Raw genomic sequence first — 27,244 nt, forward strand, 5'->3', positions numbered from 1 at the left:
ATCATTTACATATCTGTCTTCCCCTTCTCCAGATGGGGGGTAACTGGAGGCTAGTCTGACCTATTGTGGTCACCCCAGTGCCCAGTGTAGGACCTGGCTCCAGGTGGGTGCTGTCCAGGTGAATGGAGTCCATGCCTTATCAGGGAGACATCAGGGTGCTTAGAGGGTCCATGATTTGTGATCAGAAACAGTGCCAGGTCATGACACTCTCTAGCTGGACATGGCCTCTGAGAGTTTCTGGACTGAATGAACTGTCACGTGTGTGTGTGTGTGTGTGCGTGTGTGTTGGGATGATGGAGGTTGTGTTCCCAGCCCTGGCCATACACCATATTTTAGGAACCACATCAGCCAGAGAGAAGCGTGTTGCTGCTTTATTGAAACTTCTTCCCCGTCACACAAAGCAATGACACAGTGGTGTGGTGGGGAACCCCTTGCACAGCCCTCTCCCTCTGCACCCCCCTTGCAGACCCCAGAGAACCCGCCTCTGTGGCCTTATCTCCGCCTTTGGGTCAGCGACCTCGGGAATCCCAACCCCCAGGGAAGCAGGCAAAAGAGGGGGTGCAGGGACCAAAACCTTCCCTATGGCCCCACCAACATGAACCCCCCAGGCGGGGACTGTGCCCACAAAGGGTTTGCCTGTTTTGACTGAACTAACCTGTGGATTTAGTCCAACAAATGGGTTTGCCTGATTTCAGCACTGAATTTCTGCTTGACCACAAGCGTCGGGCAGAACTGGGTGGCCTACAACCTATCTGGCAACGGATGGGCTGTGGGACAGCCTGACAGCTTATTACTAGAAATGACCGCGGATGAGGAGACCCGTTTCCCAGGACCCACTGCCATGTGACCAAACTGGCTGCGTGTGACTGGTTGTTGAGGATGACAACTCTTTAGCAAAACTATTGTGCGTTTGTAGAGACTGATGATTGAAACAACAGTTATTTCTGGGACTAGCCCTTGAATGACAGTTTGGCACTGTCTGACTGAATTTTCGTTTGAATTAACAATTATTCAGGACGCACAAGTGCTGAATTGACCGCAGGGGGCAGCCGGTTATTGGACTAGATTGAATTGAATGGTTTGGGGGGCTAATTTGATTTTTTTATTATTGGATTTTATCACTATTCTAAATTAACTGAGGGTTGGCTGACTTAATAATTGTTTAAGGAACTATTGGAAGAAAATGGATGTATGTATTTGGTGGGGAGGACTAACTGATGATTACTTGACTAAATTGCTCTGTGAATTGACAACTATTTGCAAACTGACACAATGGACTCTTTTATTTGACCACATTGTTTTCACTGAAATGACAAGTGTGTTTGTGATTTGTCAGCCACTTGGTAAAACTGGTCAAGTTGAGAGTTATTTAACCAAACTCACTGACTTTAGAAAGACCAATCATTTAAACCAATGTCAGAGCTGATCAAAAGAAGCTGAGTGCTGTTGGACTGAACTTTTGAGACCCAATCATTCAGCCTAAAGGGGTTAACCCAGTTGTGAGCATCTCCCAGGCCCCGCAGGAAAAGCAGGCCAGCGAGCGGGACACAAGCGGATTGTCCTGAAGTCAGCCAGGTGGTTCACCCAGGCCACAGGGGCCACCTAAGCAAAGAAGCAGATTGCGAGGTAGCTCCGCCCCTCCCAGCACCAGGGCTGGGGCCTGGTGAATGTCACGCCTCTGAGTATGGGGGTGGTGCTGGGCCCCCCTCCGGAATCTTGTATGGCAGAGACACGGCTTCCTCATAGGATGGCAGGACCACCTGGGAGAAACAGAGAGATGAGGGCTGAGAATTGATCAGATGGGACCACTACCCCAACCTGGGGTTAAGGGGCTCCAGCCCCCACCCCTGGCAAAATGATGTTGATGATGATGATGACTAGCATGCCTTGGGTACTTACTATGTGCTAGGCATGGCATGCACAGGACAGGTGCGGTTTCTGTTCCTGTAATGGACAGACTTGCCTCTGCCTGTTCCGCATCAAGCCCCCTAGTTTTGACAACAACACACTGTTTTCCCTGGGAAAACATTCTCAGTCCATGTGCTTTCAAAAGAATTGATCAGCCCTCTGATCTGGGGGAATGGACATGAGACCTCATGTCTCATGGGGTGGTCACTCAGAGTAGAATCTCATCCTCCTGTCAATCGTCACTGGTTTGGCGATAGGCTTGTAACCCAAGCTGGACCAATCAGACATGCTTCTGGGATGTCTTTCTTACTGCTGGGGTTGCTGAGAGGGTGGGATGACAGCCTAGGGATTTCGGCAACTATTTTGCTACCATGAGGAAAGGGCTGCCTTTCATCCTGAAAATAAGATCATGTCTGGACATCAGGCCTCAGCCATGCCTGAGCCAGACCTACATTGGACTTTCAAGTTCTATAAGCTAATAAATTCATTTTATTTTTTACATAAGTGAGGGAGAGTTGGGTTTCTGACACTTGCAACCCAAAAAATTCTTGACTAATACAATCCTCATTTTACAGTTGAGGAAAGTGAGCCTCCAGTAATTTAAACCAGCTGCACTTTTCCCATCATTTTTCCAATCAGCTGCTTCTAAGTGCACTTAATCTCTCTGCCTGGAAGGCCCCTTCCCCTTTCCCAGCTAACTTGTACCCGCTGACAGTCTAAGACTTGGTCAAGTGTTACCTCCTCCAGGAAGCCTTCCCTGACACCCCAGGTGAAGCCAGGTGCCTCCTCTGTGCTCCCATTGCCCCTGTGCTTCACACCGAGTTGTAATTGGATCTCTGTGTCTAGATTCACTCTGGACTATACTCTCCTCCAGGACAGGGTGGCATCTTAGTTTTCTCTGAATCCGAAGGGTTGGATATGAGTCCAGGAAAGAGTAAGAAGCAGAAAATGTTTAATGCATGAATGAATGAATAGAATCCTAGACAATCAGAGTGGAAAGAGATCTTCCCATTTCTTCTGGTCCAACCCTCATCTTACGAGTGGAGAAACTGAGGCCTAGCAAGGCAGAGAGACCTGCCCTAAATGATACAGTGAGTGGCAGAGCTAGGACTTGACCGCCCCCCCACCCCCAGCAGGCTCACCTTCTGCAGCATCTTGGAGCTGCTCCTCTCCTCGGCCGAGTTCATGTACTTCATGAATCTGTAGCATCTCCACACACACTTGAACATGTAGACCTGGAAAAAAGGCCCAGGTCAGGCTGTGCTTTGTGACCCTTCTTCTCACCACCCCAGCAGGCCTAGGACAGATGCTGGGCGCTTCCTGGAGATCCCCAGCTTACCCTGAAAGGTCAGAGCCCTCTTCTGGTTGGACGGGGCCTCACCTGCCCGTCTCAGGTGTTCCAGGTGTTTCCCTTTCACTGCCCCACAGACTCATCACAGAAAGGAGCTTTTTAGAGGCTTCTGCACCACCCTCCAGCCTCCCTGGCAATAATCCTGCAGATCCTGCTTCTCCGCCCCTGAGGACTCGAAGCTTACCATCTCCTGAGGTGGCCCCGCCCATCCTGGGACAGAGCTGACAGTGGGAAAGTTTTGTCTTCAAAACTGCTTACGACATGTTGTGTTTGTTTGTTTGTTTGTTTGTTTTTTGCGGTACATGGGCCTCTCACTGTTGTGGCCTCTCCCTTTGCGGAGCACAGGCTCCGGACGCGCAGGCTCAGTGGCCACGGCTCACGGGCCCAGCCGCTCCGCGGCATGAGGGATCTTCCCGGACCAGGGCACGAACCTGCGTCCCCTGCATCAGCAGGCGGATTCTCAACCACTGCGCCACCACGGAAGCCCGATATGTTGTTTTTTTAAAGCAGATTATCCAACAGTGTATGCAGTAGTATCCCATGTTTATAAATGCAGAAAAATCATATGTATGGATGTATATATCTGTCAGATAATGTGAGCAACGGCTTTCTCTTAGCAATTGATGTAAGAATTGGGGAGAAGCGTTCCAGGGTGGGGAGTGAAGTCCCCAGGGGTGTGTTCAAGGAACAATAGCCAATAAGTCTCACTCTGCCCCCAAAGGAAGGAGAGCAGGTCTTGGCATCGAGAAGGTCCCTTGTTTTATGGAGCCCCATGATGGGGACTTAAAAGGAGCAGAAATAAATAAAATGAATTATGAAAGAATGAAGTACGAAGGGCCAGGGCAAAGCAAGTAAGTGAAGGGTAGCCAGTGAGGCAGGGTTGGGAGTCGGGGTACAGAGAGAACTCCCACTGCATGAAGATAAAGAACAGGAGAGGGGTGGGGAGGGACGGAGGTGAGGGGTGGGGATGGACGGAGGTGAGGGGTGGGGAGGGACGGAGGTGTGGGGTGGGGAGGGACGGAGGTGTGTGGTGGGGAGGGACGGAGGTGTGTGGTGGGGAGGGACGGAGGTGTGGGGTGGGGATGGACGGAGGTGTGGGGTGGGGATGGACGGAGGTGTGGGGTGGGGAGGGACGGAGGTGTGTGGTGGGGATGGAAGGAGGTGAGGGGTGGGGATGGACGGAGGTGAGGGGTGGGGAGGGACGGAGGTGAGGGGTGGGGAGGGACGGAGGTGAGGGGTGGGGATGGACGGAGGTGAGGGGTGGGGATGGACGGAGGTGTGCGGTGGGGAGGGACGGAGGTGTGGGGTGGGGATGGACGGAGGTGTGGGGTGGGGATGGACGGAGGTGTGCGGTGGAGAGGGACGGAGGTGTGTGGTGGGGAGGGACGGAGGTGTGTGGTGGGGAGGGACGGAGGTGTGGGGTGGAGAGGGACGGAGGTGTGTGGTGGGGAGGGACGGAGGTGTGGGGTGGGGAGGGACGGAGGTGTGGGGTGGGGAGGGACGGAGGTGTGGGGTGGGGTTTGGGCAGTTTCTCTCCAGCAGGGTATATGACGTAAACCTCCACGTTGTTCCCCCCGAGCCTTCAGGAATATTCTCACTGTGCATCACTAATGCGCTTGTGCTAGGTCAGTCCTTTGAGGAAAGGTTAAAAGGAGCGAAGTTGTTTCCAGCTTGGCACTGGGTGAGAGCAGAGACTGCTCAGGGCCTGGGATGTAAGGAGGCAGTGATGTCTGGCTACACCACCCACATAAAAAGAGGGGGAGGAAATGCACCCAGATATCAGAGGTGCTGCTCTCCGAGTGGCGGTGGTTGGTGGGCTGATCGTCTTCTTTCTGCTCATCTGTAGTTTCTAAATTTCTACAGGGATCATATGTTACTTTCACAATCAGAAAAGAACACTTTTAAAAGCCCTTCCTTTTCTTGAGTCGACATCAGCCTCCCTGTGGCTTCCGGCCACAGGGCCCCATTGTGGCCTCTAGAATCCCCATGAGAGTCCTTTGGGTACTTGGAGGCTGCGATCAGGTCCCCCTTGAGTCATTTCTTTCCCAAGCTGAACTGCCCTGGTTTCCTTGACTCCCGAAGACGGCAGCGTTTTCTTGCCTCTTCACCCTCCTGTTGTGCTGCCTTTTTTTTTTAATATAAATTTATTTATTTATTTAGTTTTGGCTGCATTGGGTCTTCATTGCTGCACACGGGCTTTTCTCTAGTTACGTCAAGAGGGGGCTACTCTTCATTGCAGTGCGCGGGCTTCTCATTGTGGTGGCTTCTCTTGTTGCGGAGCACAGGCTCTAGGCACGTGGGCTTCAGTAGCTGTGGCACGTGGGCTCAGTAGTTGTGGCTCACGGGCTCTAGAGCGCAGGCTCAGTGGTTGTGGCACACGGGCTTAGTTGCTCCGCGGCATGTGGGACCTTCCCGGACCAGGGCTCGAACCCATGTCCCCTGCATTGGCAGGCGGGTTCTTAACCACTGCGCCACCAGGGAAGTCCTGTGGTGCTGCGATTAATGCACTCCTGTCTGTCCCATGTCTCCAAGAACTGGGACCTGAAACAGGACTCTATCCTCTGAGCCTGACTACCCCTGAGAAGAATAAAACCAATCCCCTCCATCCTTCTCATCACCAAACCTCTAGTAATACGACCTCAGGGCCCATCTACACTTTGGCGCCTGAATCACGTAAAGCTGTTAACATGGGCAAAGCAAGACTTAGGGTGTCCCTTTCACAGGTGAGACCCAAGACCCAGAGAGAAGTGACTTGAAAACCAACCACACAGCTAGTGAGGGGAGAGCTGGGATTCAGACCCAGGACTTCCTGAATCTAATTCCAGACAAAATAGCTCCTCCTTCCCCTGGATCAGGTCTCTCTGAGTCACACATTAAGTCCCCGACCCCTGAACACAGGTGGGTCTTCACAGATCCACTTGCTTTAAAGGGGGCGTCCCTGAGGAGCCCATGTGTGGGCACAGGGGCTGGTGTGGGGAGGGCTAGAGCTAGGAGCCAAAAGCAGGGGGGACAGTGTTGGAAGACACACTTCCCTGCCTCTTAACAGTCTGGCATCGGTGGGCCCGGGGCAGCTCAGCCTCTCCACCCCTCCCTGAGCCGTGGGGCAGGGGCCACTCACCTTCAGGATGAGGACAGTGATGAAGGCGATGGAGAAGATGACCATCATCTTGATGAACTGGCTGTGAGCCATACCCTCCTGGCTTGGGAGGTAATTCTGCAACAGATTTGGGGGCCACATCAGTGTCTGTGGCCATAAGGAACACTAACAGTACCGACACATCGAGGAATAAAAGCCAGCTCTCCAAGCACACAGGAACATGCTGTGCCACAGCCATTATCTTGGCCCAACCCTTCAAGGGCCCTAGGAGGCCAGTACCACCTACCATCAGCCTCATCTGACAGGTGGGCAAACCCAGGGAGACAGATGCAGCTGATGCCTGTCCAAGTGACCCTTATCTGGCTGGTGCCCCATCCCCCAGCTGGTGGTGGGCCACACCCGTGTCCTTCTCTGGAGGATAGTCTTGGTTGACGGAACCACCTAATCCTGAAATACCTGGGAGGTATGCCTCGTCCCCTAGGGGCACCTCACAAGCAGGACTGGTTGATGGAAGGTTCCTGCTCTGGTGGGACAACTGCTGTGGCATTTGCAAACATGTGCACACATCCTCTGACACTCCTCCCTCGAGTGTGGGCTAGACCTAAAGGCTCACTTCTCACAAATAATAGGATGTCGAGAGGTGAGTGTGACCTCCAAGACCACAGGGCCGTTTCCTCCTTGCTCTCTCTCGGATACCCACCAGGGGGAAACCGGAAGCCATGACATGAGGATGCTCAAGCAGCCTTATCAAAGGCGCACACGGTGGGGAACCGAGGCAAAGATCCCACAGCCACGCCAGTAAGCCAGCTTGGGAGTGGATCCTTCAGACCTAGTCAAGCCCTTGGCATCCACAGCCCCAGCCCCATCTCAGGTGCAACCTCAAGAGAGACCCTGAGTCTGAACAACCCAGCGAAGCCACTCCCAAATTCCTGATCCTCAGAAACTATGTGAGGTAACAACTGTTTATTGTTTTAAATCACTATGTTTGGGGATCATTTGTTAGACAGCAATGAAAACACTAATACCATTTCTGCGCTACAGTTCATATTCCAGGGCACCCTCTGGGATCAAGCAGTGCTACTTCTAAAGCCACATGTGTGCCTGGTTTCTTCCTTTTGTCTAACTTGCTTCCCTCATTCCTTTCAAGTTTCTTCCTGAGAGCTGTCCTTCAGGAAATCACTCGCACAAGAATCCCTCTCCAAGCTCCACTTTTAGAGAACCCAGCCTAAGCACTGAGGCACAGAGAGGGAAAGCAACTTGCTCAAGGCCACAGAGCCAGTGATAGGAGCAGACCCTCAGCCCAGACTCACCATGTGGTTCATGGACTTGAAGTTGAGATAGGTGGGCACTTCCATGTAGGAGCTGCAGAGAGTCAGGATGCTCAGGCAGAAATCCAAGAGCTGCAGGGTCATCAGTGGGACCTTGGAGGGGCCCTTTGGAGGAAGAAGACAGACCAGCAAGTAAGTCAGCCCCAACCCAGAGACCTGGGTACCACGGGGCACACAGTGGCCCCTCAGCTTGAGAGACTGTCAGCCAGAGACATTGACGACTCTCTGGTCCATGGTACCCAGAAAGAAATGGAGGTCCATTCTTCAGACGTTCACACCATGGGCTGGTACAAACCCAGGACTAGAACCAGGGTCTCCTGACTCCCAGCCCAGGGCCTTCTATAATGTAGCTTCTCAGCCTCTTCAAGGACCACAGTTAGGGGAAGTGTGAAAAGCAACTTTGGGGAACTGTGTCTGTGATTGGCACCAGGTGTTGCGGGCATTCCCACCAAGGATGCTCACCATCCTTACCTTCCTTTCTTCAACGTGGTTACAAAGGAGGGACAAAAGAGGGGCTGGGGAGGGAAACGGGGCATGTCCCTGTCCCTATGGTGTAAATTCACACGTGGTTGGCATTTTTTCCGTTCTTACCACATGCTGAGCACCCTGTGCACGCTTTCCTCATGTAATGCTCATAAGACATATTGATAACACATGATCTCAAGACACATTTTACAGGAAGAAATGTGGGGTGAGGGACTTCCCTGGTGGTGCAGTGGTTAAGAATCTGTCCGCCAATGCAGGGGACACGGGTTTGAGCCCTGGGCCGGGAAGATCCCACATGCTGCGGAGCAGCTAAGCCCGAGCGCCACAACTACTGAGCCTGTGCTCTAGAGCCCACGTGCCACAACTACTGAAGCCTGCATGCCTAGAGCTGGTGGTCCACAACAAGAGAAGCCACCGCAATGAGAAGCCCGCGCAGTGCAATGAAGAGCAACCCCCCTTTGCCACAACTAGAGAAAGCCCGCGCACAGCAACAAAGACCCAACGCGGCCAAAAATAAATACATTAATTAATTTCTTTTTTAAAAAAAAAGAAGTGTGGGGTGACTTGGAGGAGCTCAGGGACTTGCTCAAGCTCACCAACTAGAAAGGGCCCTGGGGGCTCCCACGCTCACTGGCCTGGGCTCCTGCACCTCCCCCGCTGGCCGGCTGTGGGACATGGGACACACTCACCACCCAGCTGCTGCTCCGGGAGACGAACTTGTAGGCAGGCAGCTCGATGTAAGAGCCCAGCAGGGTGAGCAGGCACAGGAGGAAGTCCATGATTTGCAGGGACAGGAAAGGCAGCAGGTATTTCTCCCGGTTCTGAAAGGCAGGCCCAGCATGGTCAGGGGTCCCTTGCACAAGGCTCTTCCATGCAGCCTGATGGCTCCACGGGCCCCCTGGCCCACAGTTCCCTTCCGTCCCGGGGAACTCGGTGCTCTCCTGAATCACCTGCGGGGCTTGGCTGAGGTCACCTCATGGGGATCCACATGCCTTCCTCTGAGGGAGGCTCTGGGCGTGGGGAGAAGGTAAGGCCCAGGCCCTGAGGATGAGCAGTCTCGGCGTCCCAGGAGGTACCAGGGATAGTTCCCATCTACAGAGATAAGCACCTGGGGGCTCCAGGACCAGGGTCTGCCTCAACTTGCTCTTAAGAACCCAGTGGCGAAAGACTTTGTGTCCATTTGACAAATGAGAAGGGAAACAGAGAAGACTTCCTGGAAGTGGGGGCACCAGGGCTAGAGCTGGAAAGAAGCAGGAGGGAAGGGGAGAGTATTGGTGGCAGAAGGGCTGGCCTGAGCCAAGGCCCGGAGGAGGGAAATGTCTTGTGCTGCTTTAACAGTAGGTCTTGCCTCTGTGTAGGCCACCCCCGGGGATGTTCAGTCATAGTAAGAGACCCTGGGAGGCTGAGGCTGAAGTCCCCCTCCTTCAACTGAAAGCAAGTGACCACTATGACCAGTGTAAATGCGTAGGAACCCACAGTTGGGGACAAAAATCACAGAAAAGGTGGTTTCGTGGTTTCTCACGTGGTTGTCTAAAATCACTCAGGAGGCAGCTGAAACAGCCCAGACTGAAGCTCAGAGGCTTCAGGGATGACCTGATCCATTTTGTGTTTCTGCATGGACCACCGGGAACCAAGGTGAAATGACTCCCTGCGGTGTAGGGCTCCCGAGAGAGTAGCGTTAGCTAGGGAGTGAACACTGGCATTTCAGGCAAGGTGGAGACATTCCAAACTAGCCCCAAGTCACCACCCCATCCTGCTGGCCCTGGGAGGGCCAGTCCACCACTGTCTGTCCAGGAAGGATTCTCTTTCCGAGGTCTGGTCTCATGGCTATGTGGCAGGGGCCTGGCTTCCTGCCTTGCTGGGGGCCAAGGGACAGACAGGTTCCTCTCTGCAGGAGGCTGAGTCGCAGCCCGCCTCTCTCTCTCAACAGCTAGCTGGATGGCACTGAGCTGGACGCATCTACACTCTCCCCTCTTCTCCTCTCACTGATTTCAAAACCCACTGCTTTCTCCCCTCTACCTAGGCCTCAGAATGACCCTTCCTTTTTTCTCTACCAAATTCCCTGCCACCATTTGCAGTTCAAAAGGATGTGGGTTGCCAGCTAGTTCAGCCAAAGTGTCGATGATCAGCAGTGCCCACAGCCGGCTGTGCACACCCTCGTGCATGGAGGGTGTATTTTCACAGGGAACCGAGGCCTCCAACCTGAGGGACCTGGTGTGGAAAAGGGGGTTTCCAAAACGTCAGTGAAGCTCTCGAGGGTGCAGTTTGAATCTCCTCCAAATACCCACCTCCCACCTCTCAGCATCCAGTGCTGCCCACATAGTGGGTGTGAATAGGGTGGAGCCAGGAGGGCAGCTAGGCCTCCTTGCCAGCCCGCAGATCCTGGACCCCCTTCCCCTCCCCGACCAGGCACTCACCTTGACCACGCCGATCAGCAGGCTCAGGCTGATGTTAAAAAGCATGGTGATGAGCAGGAAGCTGGAGATCAATTCCGCTGAAAGGCAAAGAGAGCAGTGAGGGGCCCGGAAGTGCCCCCAGGAACCCACACCTGGGGTTCCAAGGACCACACTTTGGGAACCACTGGTGTGGGCACTATGCCAGTGAACCAGAAAGCCCAGGCCCTACCCTCCTGCAGTTCTCAGTCTTGAGGGGCACACAGAACAGTTCAGGTAACACAGGACAGTATAACAGAGGGTGCAGGGTGGGAAGGAGGCCTGGGGTCTGCTTTAACTGGGATGAGGTGGGGGAAGGCCTCTGAGGAGGTGGCCTGTGGGCAGAGTGACCAGGAGTCCAGATAGGGACCCCGAGACACAACCCAGCTTGGTGGGGTCAGCGCAGCTGGAGCATGGGGAGCGAGGGGGAGCGTGGATGGAGCTACGAGGCGTGGGAATGCGGCCAGAGAGAGCAGGGGCTGGAGCCCCCGTGAGGAGTTTCGATTTTATTCTGGGTGACAGGCTGCTATTGAGCGGGAGAGCCCGGCTGTCACCGTTCTAAGCTGATTAGGTTTGCAAAGCGCCATCTTATCTGCTCTCACACCTGGAGACTTCGGTGTGAACAAGTGGACTTTCTCCATTTGCAGACGTCAAAAAGGACAAGTGGCAGAGCCTCAACTCCACCCCTAGCCGGTGCCCATGCCCCTGCCACCCCACCCCACATCGGCTTCCCCTGGACCTACCGATCCTGAGGTAGCCTGTCTTCGAGAACCTGCAGGAGGCCTTGCCGTGGGCCACCTCCACTGAGTGCTCAATGAACAGCAATACACTCATGATCTGGGGGCAGAACAGAGCATTAGTGAGCCGGGGCCTGCACAGCTCCGCCACCAACCCCTCCCACCCCGACGGCGTGCAGCCAGGGCCTGTGAGGAGGGGTGCTGGAGGAGATGGAACGCGGGTCAGTGGGGCACCCCAGGTAAAGCGTGGCCTGTACAGACAGACAGCTCAAGCTCGTCGTTCCTCCTCCTTCCCCTTCCTAGCTGTGTGAGCCTGGGCAAGTTACTTGACCTCTCTGTGCCTCAGTTTCCCCAGCTGTACAATGAGAATAATACTGACAGCTACCTAAGGAGGCAGATGGGAGGAGTAAATGAGAACATCCCAGGAGAGCACACGATACCTGTGACTCCTGAAGGTCAGGCTTGAGGAAGCGGGGGAGACTGAGGGCTCTCACCAGTGACTGGGCCCCTGCTCTGCACTCTCTTTTATAATGAAAACTCTGAGCATCATGGGATCTTAGTCACAGCATCGGAGCATCACAGAACTTCAAGTTCTTGGGATCATCCACACAGGCCTGGGAGCATCTGACCTGTGAATCCCAGCCCCCATGGCCCCTCAATCCCCATATGCAACATGGGGATAATAATAATACCTGTCTCATAAGGTTGTAGCGGGGCCAGATGGGATAATTCACTTAGAGTACCTGACAAATAGGCGCTCAATCTGTGTTATTATTATCGTTATTATTCCCTCTAGACTATAGGTTCTAGGTAGGGAAGGACTGTGTCTCTCTTGTTCGCTGCTCTAGCTGTGGTAGATGAATGAACAGAAGGACGGACGGAGGGATGGATGCATGAACGAATCAAGCCTATTCCTTCAGGGGACCCTTGCTAAGAATGACAGAGAAGAGGCAAACCTGCTGGGCATGAGTGTTGCCATGGCCCTGGCAATAACTGAAGTCCAGCCACAAAACTGCAGTTTGAAAGAACCTTGGAGGTCACCTTACCCCTGCCCTCCATCTTCTAATGCAAGAATACTGTGCCATGCAGCCTCTACTTAAATGCTTCCAACCACGGGGAACTCACAACCTTCTCTGTGTCCATGTCCTTACAGCAAGGCTTTCCCCCCACCATACACACACACTTCTCCAGATGCCATCTGCCCACACTGCCAACAAGATGTCTCCTCCCTTGTAGTGGATGTCCTACCTCTATTAATATGGCCTAAGTTTACACTGGCTTTCTAGGCGGCCCTCCACTAGTAACTGACGCTCAGCTGACAAGCAACTAGACACCCACCATCTGTTTCCCCCTAGCTGATTGTGTGGGTTTTTTTAGCTCAGACATAGGTTTCAATTTGTCTTCCTACCATATTACATCCTGTTCAGGGGCAGAAAGGGACAGCAGAGAAGACTGATGAGGAGCTAGGCTCCAGAGTCAGTCAGAGATAGATTTGAATCCAGGTCATTATGTGACCTTGGGCAAGTCACTTTACCTCTCTGAATTCCCTCATCTGGAAACTGGCAATCACTGGATTTAATAAGGAACAAATTGCATTGTATTTGCAAAGCCCTGAGCTTGGAGGCTGGCAGCGGGTGCTCAGCAAGTATAATCTGCTTCTGGCTGGTGTGCGCTTACGTGGGGCAGTCGAGCAGTACCGTGAGGAGAGTGTCAGGGGGCTGACAGTGAGCTTGCTCTAGCTGCCCCCTCTACGTGGTGTGGGGTGAACCAGAAAGGCTTTGTTTCACCAGGAGAGTGGAAAACAGCTCAGAGCGGAAAGCAGACATGGCGGGGGCTGTGGCTGCTACCCACAGGAAACAGCTCGGAGAGAGAAATGCGGCTTCCTCATCCCCTAAAGCCTGGAGCTCCAGCCCCTCTTCTCCCAGTTTCCCTTGTAATGAGGGAGAGAGAAAAGGAGGCAGATGACGGTTCAGTCCAGGACAGAACAGGGCACCCTGAAAGAATGGGAGCTCTTGGGCTCCCTGGGGCAGAGCACACATGAGTCGCCGCAGCTGGGCTTAGAAGGGCACTAGCATTCATCAGCCGTGGCACAAGAAGGCTTTTGAAATCCCAAGAGTCCAGGATTGTCTGAGATCTAGATAGAAGCTCAGAATCAGACAACCCCAATGTCCAATCACTGGAAAGAGCCTCTACCCACTTACTTTATAAGTTCCTTCTGCTTGTTTTCTAAGCTCAGAGAGGTTAGGTGGCTTGCCCAAGGACACACAGTAAGTTGGGGACAAAGTGGAGACTGGAGTCCCAGTGTCCCAGTGCTGTCCTGATGCCTTCCCACACACCCCACTCCCCAAGTCACCTCAGAGCCCTGCTAGCCCCGACCCCAGAGGGCTCAGATATTTTGATCATGTGCCTATGTCAACAAAACCTTTTGCACACACTACTTTCTATTTCTTGATTTCCAAATTATATGCATGTGCTACGGTCTTGGTTTATAATGAACATCATAAAACACACTTACCAAAAATATCCAGAAATGAATAAAGAACATGATTGACAAATTTAGAAATTCTAATATTGTCCTTCTGAGGCCCCAGTGCTCACCTTGGGTATCACTCCGATTTGGAGACCAGTGCTAACACACCAACCACTCCCCAGACCCTCAATTCTGGCCCCAAACATCTCCCACAGCCCTGCCACCATGTCTGCAATCCTGCCATTAGCGTCCCAGCTGCCCCTCTTCAACCACGCCTCCTGAATATCCTGGGACCCCAGGAAGGGGAGGGAAGAGGAGGGACATTTGTACAGCCTGACTCCATGCCAGATTTGCCACCCACACCATCCCAGTGATCCTCCCAAACCCAGCCAAGGGACTGTTCTTAATGCTCCCACCCCCATATCACAGGTGAGGAAAGCAAGGCTCAGAAAGGTCCAGTAATTTGTCCAAAGCCTCCCAGCTGATCATCTGTAGGGCCGCGATTCAAACCCAGGTCAGTGGGCCCTGGATCTGATTCTCTTCCCCCCTCCACTGTCCTCCCAGCATCTCCCGGCCTCCTGGCTCTGCCTGAGGCCTGCCTTCCTCGCCCACTCCCATGTGGGTGCCCAGCAGAGTCAGCAGGGCACCCACCTCCTCTTCCCTCTGCCGTCTCCTCCACCTCCCACAGCTTGTGCAAGAAGCAGCAGCAGACACCAGAAGCATTTCTACTTTCGTAAAAACCACCTATGTTTAAAACCAGCCTCATCCTTTACCCCATTTCACCTTCTCAACCATCCCGTAGAGAGAGGGAGATAATTCTGTCCCCATTTGCCAGACGAGAACACTGAGGCTCACCGAAAGCAGGAACTAGCCCCAGGTCACAGAGCAGGGCAACCTCAGAGTCTGACTCAGACCCTCTCCTGGCCCCTAACCTTCAATGGAAGACACCAGTCCCTGATCCAGGAGAAAGATAGGCGTCTCAGCTCCCTAGGAGATGGGGTGGAGAGGAATTGACATTTCTTGTGCACCTACTGTGTGCTTGGACCTGTACACACAGACTTGCACCATCTCCCAAAACCCTTCAAGAGAGGCAACATTTTCCCCATGGTATAGACGAGGAATGGAGGCTCAGCAAGGAAAATTCACACGCCCTGTGTCACATGGCCTGGCTGGGATGTGAACCCTGTTGCCTGGGTTCCCAGGGTCCAGGCTCCACTCACTCAAGGCTGAGTGGTTGCTCTGGGGCCCAGCCCTCGTCTCACCAACCATCTGCCCACTCTCCCCTGGCAGCTGACCCCCATCCTTGGACACCCGCAGCTCAGAGGACAGCAGCTGGAACTTGAGGCCGCTCCCACTGCCTCATGGCTGTGTAACCCTGGCCAGGTCCTGGCTCCTCCCTGGCCTCAGTTTACCTCCTCCAGTCAACGTGGAGAGTCACCCCTATTCGCACTGGAATGATTGAACTCCTGCCACTCGCAGCATGTCACACCTAGGCTGCCCAGAGTCTCCCACCACAGAGCTGCACCCCGCTCATCAGAAAGCCCTCACTGCTCCACCCAAGTCCCCAACCAAGCGCTGTTTGTAAGTCCAGAAAGTGCCTGGCTTACCTATAGCATAAGCTGGGAGAGGCCAGGAAACTCCAAGAGTCCAGATTTCCCAGGCCACCTGGCCCTCCCCTTCCCCTCACGCCCCTGGTTTCCACCTGGACACAGAGCTGCCCTCTCCCTGAGCTCTGGGGACCTGCCTGGGCCATGACTCATGCCCTCCTGCGACAAGAACGGGGCTTCTCTCCTCCCACAATGCTCAGGCAGACGGTATTCACGCACCCAACTTTTCCTCCATAATAGCATCTTCTCACTCACTGTACCTTAATTCCACATGGTGAGATCACGTGGTTAAGAGCCAGGATGCTGGAATCAAGTGGCCAGGGCCCCAACCCCAGCTCTGTGGCCTTGAGCAAGCCACTAACCTCTATGATCCTCAGTCTCCTCATCTGGGGAATGGGGATAAGAACTGGACCTGCCTCATAGGGTTGCTATCAGGTCAAATGACGTGCCATCACCAAGCCTGGCATACAGCAAGTGCTCCATCAGTGCACACCCTTGGGCAGATATACACTTGCTCCCTCGTTTATTCATCCAGTAAACACTCTCTGAGTACATACTGTCTCCAGGCCCTGTCTGGGAAAACCACTGACCCTGACCTGCAGGTGTCACAGTCCCCAGGGGAGCCCAACAGGGGACCAGTGTGTTTAGAATCACGACACGGGACGTGCAGGGGGCTCAGAGTCCCTGAAGAGGGAGTGATCACAGCTGTTTGGAAGGCTCAGGGAGGGTTTCACAAACAGGAAAAGCTTGACCATGGCTTTGAAGGATAAGTCAGAGTTTTCCAACAGAGAGGAGAGAAAAGCATTCCAGGCAGAGTGATCATGGTGTGTAAAGGCCCAGAGCCAGCAGTACAGACCCAGCGAAACCCGGGGGCAGGGAAGAGGCAGGGAAGGCCTCTTCCCTGAAAGAGGGGATGTCACTGGTGGGAAAGTGAAGCCCAGAGAGAGGCAGTAGCCAGCCCAAGGCCACACAGCGAGCGTGTTGCAGAGTCAGAATCAGCCTCCGTCCTCCTGACGCCACACCAGGGCTCGGGCTGCATGACCGAATCAGTCCTGGCCACTCTCAGCACGCCCACTGCCACCTCCACCCTCCATTCCCCTTTCTCACCTCTTCCCTCGGCTTCTCCCCCGTTTCAGTTCTCATTTTCATCTCCTCCCCGTCTCTTCTTTCTCAATTACAAACACAACTTCCCTAAGCTGAGCAATGGAGGAAGTGGCTGGGAGGCCAGGAGAATTTCTACTTGTTTTCCTGGTGGCTCTGAGAAGCAACCAACAGCCTGAGCTGAAATAAAGGGGCCAGCAGTTGTAGGAGGAGAGGAAGAATCAGGGAGGGTGGCGGGATGGGAGCACTACTGAACATGGCCGTGGCCATAACGGTGGTGATGCCGCCGCTGAACGGAATAGAGGGGAGGGTCAGGCGGGACTGCCCATGGTGACGGTGCTGGGAGGCAGGACTGGCTGTCCTGTGGCTGCATTTGGCATGCTGGTGACAGTTATGCTCCTCTGGGCAGTGATAATAGAGGTGGCGGTGGATGCTGCAGGGGTGGTGGTGATAGAGGTAACCACAGGGCTGGTGGGAAGTTGTAATTAAACGCAGTGGCCGTAAGGCCATGCTGTTGCTGCTGCTGCTGATGGCAGAGGTGATAGCATGTTATGATGGTGGTGACACCAGATCCTCTGGCTCTGGGGATCAAACACCAGTTCCCGGTCCAAGAACATGGGCCCACCCTCTCGGACCTCCTGGGGGGCTTAGGACCCACCCTCTCATAAGCAGGCAGGCAGAAACCCATCCTCTGAGCTTCTGAGGGGTAAAATTTACAGGGACCCCCAACGCTCAGTGAGCATCTACTATGTGCCAGCCGGTGTGTGGACACTTTCCTGTCTGTTAAGTCCACTTCTCCTCACAAGTCTGTGAGGTCAGGACTGTTTACCCACTTACATCCAAGGAGAACAGGGACTGTGGGTGCCTCGGCCGAAGCGGCACAAGGAGTCTGGGCTGGGCTTGTCCTCAACCCTCCCCAAGAGAGATAATGCCATTTGCACAATGGGAAACCGGTCCCAAGTGCACAGCCCTTCCTGCCCCTCTCCCCTTCCAGGGCTGCTCCACCCTGACCCTACATCCTCCGACTCTGGCGGCCTAAGAACTCAAGGGCTCCTGCACACTCAAGCTATTATTATTATCACTGTCCTCCTCCTCCTCTTCCTCATCATCATCATTGCCCCCACCCTGAAGCTCAGTCCCCTCTACCTCACCCACCCACCCTGTTTTCCCTGGGGGTCCCCTGGGGCTGTCTGGCGAGAGAATGGGAGCAAAGAACCAGATGTGTCAGTGTCAGGAGGAAGCTCCCCTGCCCCAACCCCACCCCACACTTCCTGTCACAGCTTATCGGGGGCCACTGCGTGGGGATCATTCCCCCGCCCCTGCAGCACTGTCTCCCCAGCCACCTCCCCAGCTGGCCCAGATAAACATCATGATGCGCTCCCTCCCCCCCAAAGCCAAGGCTCAGCTGCTGCCCCAGCCGGGCTGCCTTCACCTCCCTGCGAGCCTGGCTCCTCTGGAGGCTGTGGCTCTGCTGTCCTCCCTCCCATCCCCGGCCCCTCCTACTATTAATTGTCCCCCCCAACCCCGCCTGGCCCCTTTACTCCTCTGTGCCTCAGTTTCCTCATCTGTAGAACAGAAAGAAGGCTCCACCCACTAGCAAAGCTGTAGTGAGGAAGGAGCACATGAGGTGACATATGTCTGCTACCAAAGATGATGATTCAGAAAGATCGAGTGACCAGCAGAAGCACTTGGTGTGGACTCCAAGCTACAGGTCCCCGTGGCCATTGTAATAGCCCACCCTGGAAACAACCCCAATGTCCTCCCCCAGTACAACAGGCCAAATACATTGTGATATATTCATGAAGTGAAATACTATACAGCAAGGGGGAAATGAGCTGGATACACACGGTCACACAGAGGAAGGTCACAAATGCAATGTGGAGAGAAAGAAAGAGCCCATGTTGTGTAATCTCATCCCTGGATACTTCTAGAACTACGTGTGTTGGAAGAAGTCAGTGGGGGCCGCGTAGTGATGAGGTGGGGACACCAGGGGCCCTTGGGGGCTGGTCCCATCCTATTTCTCAATCTGGGTAGAGGTTACCTGGCTGTTCACTTTGAAAAAGGTCACCAAGACGTGCACTTATATAAATTATGCATCAATAAAAGGTTTGCAAAAGTCAAATAAAATCGAGATTGGTTGCCACCGGGTCAGACCCTGGGGATTACAAAGATGGATCAGGCTGGGCCAAGCCCTGGATGAGCCTCCGGGCCTCCAGGGCAGACATGACCCCCAGGACCCCAGCAGGTGGGGGTGGGAGCTGCCCTGGGATGGGGGGAAAACGCTGGGAGCTCGGGGTCCAGGAGTTGGGGCTCCAGGAAGGTTTCTGAGAGGCAGTGAGTCTTAAAAGAAGATTTCTTCCAAAGGTCAGTGGGAAGGGTGCTCCAGGCAGAGGAAACAGCAGGAGCGAAAGCAAAGGAGAGTGAGACACGTTTAGGAAACTGCAAGAAGCTTCTCTTGGGGAACTGTGACTTGGGCTTACCATGTGCCAGGCACAGAGGAGGCCCCCAGGAAATGGTAGCTACTGGGTGGCTGGGCCAGTGGAGGGATGCAGGAGATGCGACTGGGACATGTGGTTTTACAGGGATGTGACTTTGGGGTCAGCAGGGGTGGGAGAAAGAGCACCCCGGGCGGAGGGGACAGCTTGTACAAAGGCCAGGAGCTGGCAGAGAACACAGTTCAGATGGCGCGTGCCAAGATTCATCACCCTGCAGGGTGGGAAGTGCCAGGACGGGAGCAGCTTGCTCTGGCACCACGTCCAGGAAAGCCAGTGTGTCATCCTCTGAGCCCTGTGCCTTGCCTGTGCCCTGCGTGTGACAGCCCAGCAAGGCCCGTCCTCTGCTTTCTGCCCTTTGACCTTTCAGACCTGCCCCCATGAAAGAAGACAGGATGGCAAGCCTTCCCCTGAAGGAGCGGGCACTAGGGGCAAAATTTCTGGCCCAGTGAATCCCAGTGGCTTCTGCCATTCTTGGTAGTGGGCGGGGGGGTGGTCATCCTTTATGGGCACCCATTTGGGAGCTCAGAGTCAGCCTCCAGGCTTGGTCCACACCCCCATCCTCCTCCACTTCTTGAGTATCTAGAGAAGTACCCTGTACCCCCCCCAAACAATCCCCATAAAACATCAATTCCTTATTTACCTTCAGGGCAAAGGTCCCCACGTGACAGTAAATGTTACTATTACTGGAGCATTTAGGAGAGGCCAGGTCCTCTGAACACTGACACCCACTCTCGTTCATTCGTCCCCGCCTCAGCCTTAGGAGGCAACTTCAATTATCATTCCCATTTTCCCCCCGTTTTGCAGGTGCCATTGAGACTGCATCTTTGCATGCGGGCTCCGTGTTTCTAAGAACGAGGCTCCCCGGATATTACGGTTGAACCCCACCCCATTGCTGCCAAGAAGCCTGCCCCTCCCCCACCGCGGTCTGGAGCAGCAGCGGCGGAGCCTGGGCCCCGAGCAGGACACCCGGGCTCTTGTTCTTTATCTACCCCGGGGCTGCAAAGTCGCTTGGCCTGTCCGAGCCTCCGTTTCCTCTTCTGTCAAATGGGGGCTCCAGGGGTAGCTACAATGTGTGGGGCACTCGCTGGGTGCTAGGTGTGTCTCCCACCTGGTTTCCTTTGAGCCTCTGACCTTGCAGGTCATAGTTATTGGCCCCCGGTTGACAGGGGAAGAAACTGAGGCTCGAGGAGGGGGAGGGACACGCTGGGCCTGCAGCAGGGCTGAGGGGTGGAAGGCGGGGGCCAGTGCCTCACTCTGTACAGCTCCCTGCTCAGCTTCCTGCCTCATTAGAGGTTCTGTGCACCCTCCCCTTCCCCCGGTGGGGTGCAGGTCCCCTGGGAGACCAATGCAGGCCTCATAGTGAGCTCAGAGCGAAGTCCTGGTTCCGGACCACTGCCCTGGGCTCAAAATAAAAGCCTCACTTCCTGGGAGGCTCTGGACTAGGGTGGTGACCAAGAACCTCGGCCCACCCAGGCTCTGCCTTCCAGCCACGGGGCCGGGTCTGATCGGGGCCCCAGCCCCTGCACCAGCCCCTGGACCCTCCCCCAGGTTGGTGCCTCTCCCAGCTATGGCCCTCTGACAGCAGTGGGTCCCTCTGACCAAGGTGATGCCCGATTTCTGGAACCACCATTCTCTACCCCCAATTCCCAGAAGCCCCTTATTTCCCTTCCCTTCCCTTCCCTTGGGCCTGAGAACCAGGAAGTGGGGAAGGGATAAGGCAGAGCCTGGGGTCTGGCCTGTCCTAGCCCACCTCACACAGATGACTGGCCACCATCACTTGGCCCACCAGGCCTGGTGCAGAAAGAAACCAACTTTGCCCCCAGAAGGCCCTGCGTGTCACCCCGCATTGGCCCAGGGGGTCCAGTGGTCCTCTCGATGGCTCCAACACTTTATAAGCTAGAAGGCAGAGTGCACACCCCAGAGATGGGGAGCACAACTGAGTTCCCACAAGGGCCCCTTGGCCAGGGCATTGGGGAGGGGCCACGACTCCCACTCTACCCCGCATGGAGGCATCAGGCGTGAAGGCAGAGGTTCTAACAGACGACCTAACAGTTGGGACCTATTTTTAGGCCCCAAACAGATGATCTCTCAAAAGGGGAGTGGCCTCTGGTCACGTCCCACAGCCCACACTGGGCACTCGCCTGCCAGCCCTCCTCTCCAGTGGGGTCACATCAGCTCAATACCTCAAAACAGTCACCCTGAGACAGGGACCACTGGCCCCATTTAACAGAAGAGAAAATTGAGGCTCAGACAGCAAAGGCACCTGCCTGCTCAAAGTCATATCATGAGTGAGTGATAGAGACAGGTCTGTGATCTTTTCCATCCCAAAGTGGAGCAGAGAGAGAAGAGCTACTAGAATTCTGAGGAGGACGAGCAGGAGGGCTTCCTGGAGGAGGAGGCTTCCCATGAGCTGGACCATAAAGAAGAAATGAAGACTGGGTGACAGAAGGGTCTCTCAGAGAGACAGACAGACCACCCCTGGGCCGTGGGCCAGGTAAAGAATTCATTTGATCACTCGCTGGCTCATCCCACACACCTGGGTGCTGGTAGCTGAGGCCTGGAGCAAGACCTTCCCCCACCTCCCTGTGTGACCTGGAGCAAGTCAAGGACACTCCTGGGCCTCTGTTCACTCATCTGTGAAATGAGAGAACTGGGTCAAACAGAGATCCATCCTTCTACCATGAAGCCTGAAAGAAGCCAGGCATTTGGTCCAGTCTTATCCCTGCTGACCTCTGTAGCCTCCCCCACCACACCTCACGACCATCCCACCCTCGACCCCAGCTCTATGAGCTTCTCCGTGCTTCCAGAGCATCACCTGGCCTTTCCTACCTCCCTGCCTTTGCTCTCTGCTCCCTCCACAAGCATATGCCCTTTTTCCTCCAACATTCCCAAGTGAAGTCCTGCTCATCCTTATCACTCCAGCCTCCTCCCAAAAGCCCTTGCTGAATCCCCAGTGTCCACCCCAGGGCTGGGCTAAGGCCTCTCATCTGTGCCCCCATAAGAGCCAGCACTGTCATCCATCAACGCCATTATCACAGTTTTTCCTTGGCGGGTTGGAATCCCTAGAGGGCAGAGGCCAGGAATGAGTCAGGCCCATGTGCTGGCCTGGGGCTGAGCACAGAAAAGAAAGACATGTTTGAGAGGCTCCTTTAAATAATGGAGGTTAAGTGCTTTTTTTTTTTTTTTTTTTGCAGTACATGGGCCTCTCACTGTTGTGGCCTCTCTCGTTGCGGAGCACAGGCTCCGGACGCGCAGGCTCAGCGGCCATGGCTCACGGGCCCAGCCGCTCCGCGGCATGTGGGATCCTCCCGGACCGGGGCACAAACCCGTGTCCCCTGCATCGGCAGGCGGACTCTCAACCACTGCGCCACCAGTGAAGCCCTAAGTGCTTTATTATTAGCAGTGCCTCAGAGACGGAGCCTGTTGCCAGCACAACTGTAAGTCGAGTGGTCAGACCCCAGAGCACTGATAGAGAAAGTCACTTCACAGTAGAGAAACCTGACAAATGCGACCTCAGCCAGGTGATCAAGGTCAACACCAACAGTGATAAGACATGCGGAAGTACACACTCTTGATATGAAGTGCGGAGAAGGGCACTTTACCTCTGTGGTCTTCCTCCCGAAACACATTGCCCAAGTCTAACCATGAGAAAAGCACCAGACAAGTCCCATTTGATGAATATTTGACAGAATACGTGACTAGTACTCTTCAAAGCTGTCAAGGTCATCAAAAACAAGGAAAATCTGAAAAACTATCACAGCCAAGAGAAATCTAAGGAGGCGTCATGACTATATATAACGTGGGATCCTGGAAGAGAAAAAGGACATTAGGGAAAAGCTGAAGAAATCTGTATAAAGTATGGACGGTAGTTAATAATAGTATATCGGGCTTCCCTGGTGGCGCAGTGGTTGAGAGTCCGCCTGCCGATGCAGGGGACACGGGTTCATGCCCCTGTCCGGGAAGATCCCACATGCCGCGGAGCGGCTGGGCCCGTGAGCCATGGCCACTGAGCCTGCGCGTCATGGCCGCTGAGCCTGCACGTCCGGAGCCTGTGCTCCACAACGGGAGAGGCCACAACAGTGAGAGGCCCGCCTACCACAAAAAAAAAATAATAATAATAATAGTATATCAATATTGACTCATCAATTGTGACAAATGTGCTATATTAATATAAGATGTTAACAATCACGGAACCCAGAGGTGGGGTATACAGGAACTCTGTACTATACAATTTTTCTGTAAATCCAAAAGTGTTCTCAAATAAAACGTTTATTTTAAAAAGTAATACATGTTCATTGTACCAAATACAGAGAATACAGAAAAGTAGCAAAAAATTAGAGCTTTCACAACCTACAGCCCAGAGACAAGCCATGGCCAGCATCAGTCTCATTTCCTCCTGGCCTTGTTTTGGTGTATCCTGTTGCTACAGGGTTGAAATCGCCACAGGTTTAAGCTTTTTATCAGACCAAATTTCTAATGGAATTCCAGGCACCTTGGAGAGGAGAGGTTAGGGAGGGAGATATTTCTAGGCAAAAGGGTCTTCTGGGTCCCTATCTCCTGCCATTAACTTGGGACAGACATGCTTCGGGTTGCCAGACAAACCAGAACCAAAGAGGCCAATTTACAAAAGTTCTCTGACTCCTCTATGTGTGCAAGTTGGAGTCAGAAAACGTTCACGAACCAGGGAATCCTCTACACAAACCCAGTGAAATGCTGAGGAAGGTCCTCCAGCCATTGGACACGGAGGTCCTCCAGTAATAACGCCCCGATGACTCAGTAAAGTGGGGCATTGTCTCAGGATGCCAAGAGCCCGATTTAACCCTCCCCAGAGGGGTCCAGTCCACGAATAGCTCTCCGTGTGCAGGGCCGTCGCCCATGACTGGCTCCAGACGACGACCAATCTGGGTGATCAACACATCTGGATGGCAGCTTCTCTTTTTCCATCCAGATGTTCGAGGCCCTGACAGCACACCTGCCACCCAACTGCCAGGCCACAGAGAAAGCCCCCAGGCCCTGCCCTTTCTGGGAAGGAGCAGAGGCCTCTTACAGAGGGAGCAGGAGGACGATCCTCCACCAGAATCAATCGAGGACCCCAGCCCAGAGAAGACCACCCGGCTTCCAGACTTTTCTTCTGTTCTCCTGCCTTCGGGTCTAGAACATCCCATGGCTCCCCATTACCCACAGTAAAGACAGTGGTTCTCAACTGGGAGTGATTTCACCCCCAGGAGACATTTGCAGTATCTGTAGATATTTTGGGTTATCACAGCTGGCGGTGTGCTACTGGCATCTTGTAGATAAAGGCCAGGGATGCTGCTAAACATCTTACAATGTACTGTTCAGTCCCCACAACAAAGAATTCTCCAGTCCCAAATATCAATAGTGCCCTATAGTGAAGGCCCAGCCTCCAGCCTGTCACTCCAAATCGCTCCCACCTCCTGCTCCCCAACCTAAAGCCTCCAGGTTAATCTACGTAGGGTCCCCTGCACAAGCCACTGTCCTCAGCCTCCACACCTTTGCACACCTATCCCTCCCCCATCCATACTCCCCACAACCAAACTCTACACCTCTGCCAGTGACACCTCCTCCAAGAAGCCTTCCTTGATCACTTGCCCACACATCCTCCAGCTCTTTGGGCAGGAACTGATGTCACTTAACTGTGTAGAGGTGAGGACCTCGGACGGCATGATCAAAAAGAAACCGCAAGAGTCACAAAGCCCAGGGTTTGCAGGGCAGACTCAGGGCCCAGCAGCCTGCAAATGGATTTGACTTGGTCTGCACAGGGATTTCTTTTTTCCCTCAAATCAGTCATCAACATGGAAACGGCAGAAATTGTGACATAAAAGCCTCTGTTTCCTGTTTCTCCAAATGTCAAAAGAGCGGCTGCTGGGGCCCACATTCCTCCATGGCAACAATCAGCGGAAACAGAGAGCGGCCGCCAGAATAGACCCAGAACAGGCTCCCCAGGTCACTGCAAGGTCCATCTGCCCCACTACGCTCATTTACAGGAGCTGCCTGGCCCCTGGAGGCATTGGAGTTTGAGACCTCTGAGCTGGTCCATACCCTCTTGTCCATCATCTTATAAAGGAAAAACTGAGGCCCAAGGGAGCAGCTTGTCCAAGGTCACATAGCCAGTTAGTGGCAGAGCAGGGGTAGGGACGCAGGGGCCTGCTTCCCACAGGGACACCCCTGCTTACTACACTGTGTTTCCAAGAATGTTGCACAATCTCAGAGCTTGAAGAGGCCCGAAGGACTTGGTCTGGGGACAGTCAAGTGCCATTCACTCCTCTCAGGAGCACTCTTGCGTTGGTAGAAGCTAGGCAGAGCAACATCTGAGCCCCGCCTAAAATCAGTGTTCTGGGGTCTGACTGCTTGACTTACAGGTGTGCTGGCAGCAGGCTCCGTGTCTGAGGCACTGCTAATAATAAAGCACTCAAATACCTGTCAAGCACTGCTCTGTGCCTTGTAGATATTTACTCCCTTGATCCTGAGAACAACCCTATCAGAGAAGTATTATTAGCCTCATGTCCATTTTTTAGACTAGGAAACGGATATTCAGAGAGGTTAAGTAAGTGGCCTGAGGCTGCACAGCTAGGAAGTGATGAGGCCAGGATTTGCACACAGGAGTCTTGATCCAGAGGCTGTGCACCAAACACTGAAGAGCACCAGCCCTCCGAAGGCTGGGCTCTTGCCAACAGCCCTGCCTGCTCTGCGCGCAGCAGGAAGCAGATGCAGCCAGGTCTGAGCAGTTTACAGCAGCCCACCACAGTGTGCCAGATTTAGGCTAATTTTGAGGAAGCCCTTCCAGGCTCAATAAAGAACTGTTAACCACAGGCCCTGAGTCACCCTGGGAAGAAGGCCCCTAGGTCTGGGGGAGCTGGGTGTGGCTTGGAGCTGTGGGCTGGGGGGATAGCTCTGGACAGGGCAGAACAGAGACCCCAACCTTCAGCCACCAAGACAGAGGGGGAGCCTCTGGCCCCAGGGGCTGTGACTCACCCAGAGTCACTCTGAGTTAATAAGAGACAAGACTCCGTACCCGGCTGTGCACACCAGCCCCCAAAGGGGAAACTCTGGGCCCGTTCCTCCTCGGCTGGGCCCACAGGCGCTCAGGCCAGTCCAGGCACCCTGTTCGTATGTAAGCTAAGAGGACACAGCCCCCTCCCTCCCCTCTGGAAGCACAAAGGGGAGATTCGCACTTCTCATCCCCTCCAGTGGCCCAGGCCCCATGCCTGTGACCTGACCCCATTTCCTGAAAATGATCCCAGCTCACATTTCTCTCAAGATTCCTGGCTTCCAAAGCACTTTCACGTCTGCTGCTCCATTTGTACCTGGATGAACTTGTGGCTGCTAAAGGTCCCATTTCACAGAGGCAGAAACTGAGCCTCAGAGAGAATGTGAGGTACGTTTGCTTAGAAAAAGGACCCCGCCTCCCACTCCTGCCACTGCTGCAGGGTCCGCTCCCCCGCTTTGGACAGAGAGGGAGCCCAAGGCCCGGAGCAGAGAAGGAACTTGTCCAGGGTTCCAAGAGGAGAAGGTGAGCAACGGTCCTCCCATTCGAGGGGTCTCCATAGATCAAGGCCGCCCTCACACGCACACACGCACACACAGTGTCCCGGGCCGCCTGCACACTCACCACATGGTAGATGGCCAGGGCAGTGGTGGCGATGCGAACGTTGAAGCAGCAGCAGGTCTGGTGGATGGCAGCCGCGCGGGGGGCCATGGTGTTGCCTCCCCTCCTCCAAGGCACTGACAGGGAAGGAGCCAGGAGCCTGAAACAGGGCAGAAAAGGGAAAGCTGCAGGCGCCCTCCTCACTTCCTTCCTGCCCCTCAGACAGGCAGGGGTAAGGGCGTCACAACTGGGGCGGGGCAGCTGGGAAGGGCCCCAGCTTTCCTCCGAGCAGGGCAGCAGGCCCCTGCCACTCCCAGGAGGGGCTTCCCTTACACCGTCGGTACCTACCATTTGCCAGGCCTGGGGTTTAAGCAGTTTCACCCATGCCTTGCTTAGAGGATGCTCACCACCACCCTTGGAGGCAAGGACTGTTAGCAATCCCATTTCCAGATACAGACACAGAGGTCCAGAGAAGCCAAGGCATTCAGCCAAATCACACAGTAGTCAGTGCTGGTGGCAGGATTCAAACCCAGGTCTGTCCGGCTGCAAAAACAGCTATTGTCTAGTATTTCCTACATGTTCTAAGCATGGTCCTGAGTCCTCACCTTTAATCCTCTAACCACTCC

General features: G+C 54.2%; 1 protein-coding gene across 1 annotated transcript; it reads right to left on the reverse strand.

The window, feature by feature from the left end:
- Nucleotides 1-353: 353 nt before the first annotated feature.
- On the reverse strand, nt 354-26,814 carry LAPTM5 (lysosomal protein transmembrane 5). Its single transcript, XM_082614496.1, has 8 exons — nt 26,643-26,814; nt 11,346-11,439; nt 10,588-10,664; nt 8,860-8,991; nt 7,667-7,789; nt 6,378-6,473; nt 3,051-3,143; nt 354-1,760 (listed from the first exon to the last, which is right to left on the reverse strand). The coding sequence occupies exons 1-8, from the start codon at nt 26,727-26,729 to the stop codon at nt 1,671-1,673; spliced, it is 792 nt and encodes a 263-aa protein (XP_082470622.1). The 5' UTR covers nt 26,730-26,814; the 3' UTR covers nt 354-1,670.
- Between the last annotated feature and the right edge of the window lie 430 nt (nt 26,815-27,244).

Source organism: Mesoplodon mirus (assembly GCF_964341445.2).
Source record: "Mesoplodon mirus genome assembly, chromosome: 3".
Classification (NCBI taxonomy): domain Eukaryota; kingdom Metazoa; phylum Chordata; class Mammalia; order Artiodactyla; family Ziphiidae; genus Mesoplodon; species Mesoplodon mirus.

What these genes read in the sequence shown, in the direction of transcription:
- LAPTM5 (XM_082614496.1), bottom strand. Translation starts at nt 26,729, where the DNA reads ATGGCCCCCCGCGCGGCTGCCATCCACCAGACCTGCTGCTGCTTCAAC. An exon ending in TGCTGATCGGCGTGGTCAAG is followed by an intron (nt 8,992 to 10,587) that starts GTGAGTGCCTGG and finishes CCTGCCTTTCAG; the next exon opens with AACCGGGAGAAATACCTGCT. An exon ending in CCCGGAGCAGCAGCTGGGTG is followed by an intron (nt 7,790 to 8,859) that starts GTGAGTGTGTCC and finishes CTTCCTCCAAAG; the next exon opens with GGCCCCTCCAAGGTCCCACT.